Source organism: Solanum stenotomum, chromosome 6, assembly GCF_019186545.1.
Source record: "Solanum stenotomum isolate F172 chromosome 6, ASM1918654v1, whole genome shotgun sequence".
Taxonomy (NCBI): domain Eukaryota; kingdom Viridiplantae; phylum Streptophyta; class Magnoliopsida; order Solanales; family Solanaceae; genus Solanum; species Solanum stenotomum.
This window is the reverse complement of record NC_064287.1, coordinates 47246056-47252870: the sequence shown is the minus strand read 5'-3', so window position 1 is coordinate 47252870 and position 6815 is coordinate 47246056. Positions and strand designations below refer to the sequence as shown.

The following is a 6815-nucleotide window of genomic DNA, read 5'->3' as shown; positions in this document are numbered from 1 at the left end:
TCCGAATAGCTTCTTTGCTAATATACTTATTTTTTAAATATATTTTGCTTGAGTCGAGAGTTTTATTGAAAACAACTAAAACATTCACACCATCTTCGGTATACTCCATTTGTAAAATTAGACTAGCATATTATTGTTCGTTATAAAAACTAGTTTACATGTATTTGCAATAAAATTTTAGAATGATATAAAATAAATTACAATCACAAATAAAATATGAAGAAATATAATTTTATTGAAAAAACAAAGTGGATACAAATCTATTTGTTTCCTTAATTATTCTCCTTGGATTTTCTCCATGATTCAACGACTATTAATAGGATGTATCTTGAACATAGGATAATTTGAACCTTCTTGATACTTATTTGATCTTCATGACAGGATTTTCAGGATTTTGCGTATGTTCTTAAAGTATTTCGTTGTAAAGAAGAATTTGATTTCTAAATAAAATTTAACTCGATTTATGAAGTTTCACTAAATTTCAATGTCTAATATATCGGTGGAAAACACTTGCACTTTCTCTAACATTGTTCAACTCAAGTCCCAAATAGGAAGGCCCCACGTATCCAAAGGCGCCTCTATTATTGAATTGTTCTTTTGATGAGAGATCCATCATTACTCTCTTCACTCAGTGGGCCTTTTCTACTTCTCTCTATCTTCTTCCCTCTCTTCTCTTCCTCATGCCCAATCTGATCATTATCTTGTTTCCCTGTCTCTTTCCATCCCCTTTGCATTTTAAACTCTTTTTTGGTAAGACCCCTTTTTAATTTTTCTACTTTATTATTATTGTTAGATTTGTCATCATGTTATTATCACAAAATCTTTTTACTAAGATTTCAACACCAACCCAATAAAGTATTTGGCTTGATGTATCAATCTTTTCTCACTTTTAGTCCTTTTTTCTTGGTAAAGATTGCAACTTTTTTGTGTCTTTAGAAAGAGGATGTACTTTTTTGTACCTTCTTGTGAGAAATTTTGGCTTGATGTATCAATCTTTTCTCACTTTTAGTTCTTTTTTCTTGGTAAAGATTGCAACTTTTTTGTGTCTTGAGAAAAGAGGGTGTACTTTTTTGTACTTTCTTGTGAGAAATTTTTAGTGTATTGTCTGTCTTGATGATTAAAGTTAGGATCTTTAGCAGTTTTTAGAAGATCCATAAGCTGACAAATTTTGTTTTTTTGTTTTCTTTTCAACGACAAAAAAAAAAATAAAATGAAAATAACTGTAAAAGAGCTGTATGGATGGATAATGTCACAAGTAAGACAATAAGGAGGTTGAGTAGAAAATAGAGCACATGGATTGTTACTGTTCATATCTTACTTCATTTTGTTTAATTTGTTTGTTTTCATTGTTGATGTGTTGCTCTATGCTTTGTCTCAGGCTATGATGTGTATATTGTGTGAAATCTTGTGGTAGCTTTGTGGATTGATGGGTGAATCCATTGTGGAGACTCCTGCTGTCAAGCACAAGGTACAATTTTTGTGTTGTTTGATTAGTTAGAGGTTATGTTTCTTTGAGTATGTTGTGTTTATTGATTCAATGTGTTCTTGGAAAGTTAGATCTTCATTTTAGTCCTTGTATAGTATTGCTCAAGGAGTTTCTTGCACTTGGATTATCGTTTTATTTTGTTGTAGTTATATTTCTTTTTTCAGCATGCTTTGACATGATCTCCATAGTATTTTGACATGACTTCTTTACTCCTCTTGATTCTTTTTAATTTGAGCCAAGGATCTGTCGGAAACAACCTCTCTACCTCCCAAGGTAGGGGTAAGGTCTGCATACGCTCTACCCTCCCCAAACCTCATTGGTACTATACTGGTTATGTTGTTGTTGTTGTTGTTGTTTGTAGACCTTGTAAGTTTTCATTGTGATTCTTGTTTGAGTTTATTGTTAAAGTACAGATTTGGTTTTAATGAACAGATGGGTGACTCAGTTGTGTCTCATCCTACACTTGAAGTGTCAGTTTCTTTTGGAAGGTTTGAGAATGATGCACTTTCTTGGGAGAAATGGTCATCTTTCTCCCCTAATAAGTATCTGGAAGAAGTTGAAAAGTGTTCAACACCTGGATCAGTAGCTCAGAAGAAGGCCTATTTCGAAGCACACTACAAGAGGATTGCTGCTAAGAAGCTGGAACAATTAGAGGAGGAAACACGGCAAGTAGAACAGAAAATGGAACCTCTGTGTCCAGAAGTAGCTGAGCCCAAATCTGGAGATGTGACAGAAAATGGAACCTCTGATGGTGATTTCAGTTCATCCAATGGTGAGAGATCTTCTGTAGATGAGCAACAAATGTCAGTGGTAGAGTTGAAGAATAGTGATGCAGTGGATGAACCAAAGGAGGATATTACTGTTGATGTGGAGTGTGATGACTTATTGGTTACCAACGCTAAGGAACTTACTATCTCAGGAATTGATGAGTCAAAGGATGATATTTCTGTTGATATAGAGTGTGTTAGTCCATTTTCTACTGAAGCTAAGGAAGGAACTGTATTGGGGATCGGTGAGTCAAATGAGGATATTTCTGTTGATGTGGAATGTGATAACTTAGTGGTTACTAAAACTAAGGAAGAAACTATTTTGGGAACATGTGATCAAGGAGAACTTCATAAGGTTGAAGAGCGGAATCCTGAAAAAGGATGTCAAGCTAGTGTAGTAGAGACTCCACAAGCGAATACTGAAGCACAAAAAGCCTCTCTTAAGAAAAGCAAAACCCCTAATGCAAATGTAAAGAATGTGCCGCGAAAGGTGATATGTTGGAACTTTTCTGTCAATTGGTACTTCAAGTATCTTATTGATCCAAGTTCCTATTATCCTGTTCTTGTGCTCCTTTTTTTTCTGTTGTCTCTTCCCTGTTATTTATGGAATCGTTTCTTATTCATGTTCAGGCATACACTCCAGAGGCTCGGGTATCCGTTGGAACAAAGAAGAAACTGACATCACCTGTGGCAAAATCCTCAAGAATTTCCACTCCAACATCTAAGCAAGCGCCAACTTCTAAGGTCGTTACTCCATCTCAACCATCAGAAAAGAAGGTGAATGGAATGTCAACTCAAAGAAGTAATAATACTCCTTTGGCACAACACAAGAAACTAGTTCCTGGGTCATTTGTGTCGCCTTCTCAATCCTCAAACAAAAAGTTGAATGGAGCAATACTTTCTCAATCCTCAAACAAAAAGATGAATGGAGCGACGCCTTCTCAATCCTCAAACAAAAAGTTGAATGGAGCAACACCTTCTCAATCCTCAAACAAAAAGTTGAATGGTGCAATGTCTTCTCAATCCTCTAACAAAACGTTGAATGGTGCAGCATTGCAAAGGAGTGTAAATTCTCCAGTGCTAGAGGACAAGAGAGTAGTTCCTACATCATTACACATGTCTCTCAGTTTGAGTTCCCCAAATTCTACAGCTTCTACTAATACAATGAGAAAATCTTTGTTCATGGAAACGATGGGAGACAAGGATATTGTCAAACGAGCATTTAAGGCATTTCAGAATAGTTTTAGCCAAGGAAGATCTGCTGGAGATATGACATATGATGTACAAGATCAGGTTCATCATTCAAACATATTTGTTTCTCAATGAGTTCTTCTGCCTTCTTATCTATCTGGTCCTCGAATGTTATTTTTTTCCATGTATAATTCCTTAATGTTTCACTATGTATTTAGCTGCTGCTTCTATTTGTTTGGTTAGGTGTCGTCAAAAGGATCCGAGCAGAAGATTTCACTTTCTTCGACTCAGAAGGAGAGTGAGAGGTAATTCAATTGCTTCTTCAACTAGCTTGTATAGGCAACACATACTATTTTCTTTTGAGCTCTTGCTTACAACTTGTTTGACATGATTGTTCTATGTAGTTGAGTCTCATAATGAAACAGGAATACGAAGTATTTTTCTTGTGCATTTCAACTAAGTTGCCTGAGAAATTTTCTTAGATAAATTGATATATGTATTAGGCAATCTTGTCTTAAAAGTTGGTTTTGCACTTTTGTTTCGGAAGGAGTCTGGGGGAGGAACATATTTATAAATGGTTAGATTTTCCTTTGCCAAATGAAAGATGAAGAAAACCCTTTATCCAAAAATGAATGCTGAGGAAGACTGTCAGGAGGAGACTTTCTTTTGTTGGAATAAAGAATGAAGAGAAGCTCTTTCCCCATCAAAGTTATACTTCAGTGATAGTGATCAAATTAGCTGACTTGTCACAAAAGTTATGTAGGAGGAGATAAGTTGGTCTTTGCATTACACTCCCACAACCCAAACCCAAACTCAAACACACGCCACCAACACATAAAAATGTTCTTTTCTTCATCTGCGTCTTTCTTCACTAAAACTCATGCTTCAATAGCTTTTTGCACTTAAAGACCCACAGACACTTGTTGGTTTTTACTCGCCTCCGATGACACTGCTAAGGGCAAACATCTCCATTTGGAAAGATGTAGTTGGACTTTCTGCACAAAAGACACTGAAATTCTCTCTTATCTTATTATTCATACAAATAAACTAGTTTCCTTCTGACCTGTAGGTCACGGGTTCGAGCCGTGGAATCAGCCACTAATGCTTGCATTAGGGTAGGCTGTCTACATCACACCCCTTGGGGTGCGGCCCTTCCCCGGAACTTGCGTGAACATGGGATGGTTGTGCATGGGCTGCCCTTTTTATTATTTCATACAGATGATAACTATCCCTTAATGTAACCGGTGTTTTTGAAGCCAGTTGTTGATTAGGGAAATAGATCTTAAACGTGCAAGTAATTATTTACTTCTATGACAGATTAAGGAAGACACCAGATAAGGTAATCACTCTAAAAGGCCAATCGGGGACTCGTTCAACCTCTTCGTCATCAGGGTAAAGATCTCAGAGATTCTCTTGTTATCCTTCTCATTATAAGTCAACACTTCCTGTTATTTCTTGAATTTTTAAAGTGCGCCCCCAGACGGTTACTTTAGCTTCTTTTTTCATTCCAAGTTTTTTCCTTCTAAACCATTCAAAACTTTCATCAGTAGTAGCCCCTGTCTTTCAGGTGAGGGATTATGGTTTTTGAAGTTAAAACTGTCTGTTGAAACTAAATGAGGGGTGCTATAGGGAGTTTGTGTATCTTATCTATCTTCAGAACTTTCATCTCATCCTCTCGGTTCCTCCCAAACAAACAAAGAGTAATACAAAAAGGTTGTAGATAGATGTGTTCGCTTCTGGGATATCTACCTTCATACTGAACAAAATGTAGGTTGACTCCTTCCTCTGCATCTCTTTAGCTTGATATTGTGTCTTACCTTTTCCTTCTGAATGATCTTTGAACGATATTTTTGAAATCGCTTAGACTGACTGCAGAAGTAAGTGTGCACGGAAGAATATCCATCAGTTATTGTTCAAGTATGCTTCTATAAATCCTGTGGTACTTCAACTCATTGAAAGTTATTGAATGAGAACTTCATTAAGTGCTCCCCTTTGGATCTCGCTCTACAGAATCTTACACTAATAAATCTTGTAACTCTTGCAGTTACTTTTCGAACACAAATTTGTAAAACTTGTAGCCCTGGGTAGAGAGGATCAAACACATTCGCATAGTTATTCTGGCCTCAATTATGTCCAATCCCACTAATCAGTTTTTAGAGTTGCAATTCATTTGCATATGTTAAGAAGTTAAACTTCATTTTGAGCAGGGCACCTAAAGATGCTGGCGTGGAGAACAAAAGGGTGAATTCTATCAGAGCTTCTACTGGCTCGAGAATTGATAGATCAACAGATAAATGGCAAGAGGTATTACAAAATATGACCTTCATGTACTTAGTTCTAATTTCTTTAATCCAATTTATTTGACCTGCTTTGCACTTCTATCTCTCGTCTCATTTTGTTTTACCCTTAAAACATTGAAGTTCTACGTTTCAAGTACTCAAAAGAGATACACAACAGTGTTCCTTCATATTGTAAAATAAATTTGGCATTGATATGATTTTTCGGAACAAACTACTCATTATCTGGTTTCCATATTTTCATTGAAATAATTAAAAATCCGGTTTTCACATCAGTTTTGGTCTCTCACGTATGACATGCAAACTAGAAAAGTTTTCTTACTAGTTTGAATGGAGTCTGCAAGCTAGAAAAAGCATTTTTGTTGTCCAAAATGACATCAGAAAGCTAATTAGACTGTTCGACAAATTTTCACCTCCAATGCTATTTGTTTTAAGCAACAGTGATTGCATAACAAGTCTCCAGCCATGGTGTGTAAAGTCTTCTCTTTGAGTTGGAGAGCGGTTAATCTCCACTATTCGAATTTTTATGTAATTATTAATGTCGTTGAGCATTCCATTTCACAGGAGGTTACCAAAGGGAAGATCAAACGATCGGGATCAAATAGGTGAAATCTGGAAGTACACATCTACAATCAGGATGAAACTTGAACTTCAGCATTAGCATGGTGGTTATTTTGTTGAGGAATGCACCACTGGATCAGTCGTGCATGCAAGATATTGAAACTGTTTTTTGGAAGAACTTAGGCAAGAAGAGCAAGTCATGCCTTGAAACTGCTAGCTCAGTTGCCAATTCTCGTATCGATCTGGTGTATCAAACACTATGCTGGACTCCTGAAACTATCCTCTTGTTATTTTGACCATTAAATTCCAGTCTAGTCAAGTCATTTAGGTTTCATTCTCTTATATTATATAGCATTAAATCTTGTCGCCATTGTATGAAAATGTACAAGCAGAAGTTGGTTTCCATGGTTTTAGCTTCCATTGTAGTATCAAAGTTAATGTATGATAGGGTGAAATGTGTTTCATATCCAAAGTTAAAATTTATTTTATATGGTATCAAATTAGTGTAAACAT

The 6815-nt window shown here is 36.1% G+C and overlaps 1 protein-coding gene across 9 annotated transcripts; it reads left to right on the top strand.

The window, feature by feature from the left end:
• Positions 1 to 598: 598 nt before the first annotated feature.
• Positions 599 to 6803, top strand: LOC125867835 (uncharacterized). Of its 9 annotated transcripts, none has more exons than XM_049548428.1 (9): positions 599 to 750; positions 1379 to 1468; positions 1919 to 2743; positions 2884 to 3112; positions 3191 to 3546; positions 3688 to 3749; positions 4762 to 4836; positions 5652 to 5748; positions 6306 to 6803. In XM_049548428.1, the coding sequence occupies exons 2-9, from the start codon at positions 1427 to 1429 to the stop codon at positions 6348 to 6350; spliced, it is 1731 nt and encodes a 576-aa protein (XP_049404385.1). In that variant the 5' UTR covers positions 599 to 750; positions 1379 to 1426; the 3' UTR covers positions 6351 to 6803. The 9 variants fall into 9 exon arrangements, with proteins under 9 accessions (XP_049404385.1, XP_049404382.1, XP_049404376.1 ...); XM_049548425.1 differs by having other exon boundaries at positions 3152 to 3546; XM_049548419.1 differs by having other exon boundaries at positions 2884 to 3546.
• The last annotated feature ends 12 nt before the right edge of the window (positions 6804 to 6815 follow it).

What these genes read in the sequence shown, in the direction of transcription:
- LOC125867835 (XM_049548419.1), top strand. Translation starts at nt 1,427, where the DNA reads ATGGGTGAATCCATTGTGGAGACTCCTGCTGTCAAGCACAAG. An exon ending in CTCCTGCTGTCAAGCACAAG is followed by an intron (nt 1,469 to 1,918) that starts GTACAATTTTTG and finishes TTTAATGAACAG; the next exon opens with ATGGGTGACTCAGTTGTGTC. An exon ending in ACTCAGAAGGAGAGTGAGAG is followed by an intron (nt 3,750 to 4,761) that starts GTAATTCAATTG and finishes CTTCTATGACAG; the next exon opens with ATTAAGGAAGACACCAGATA.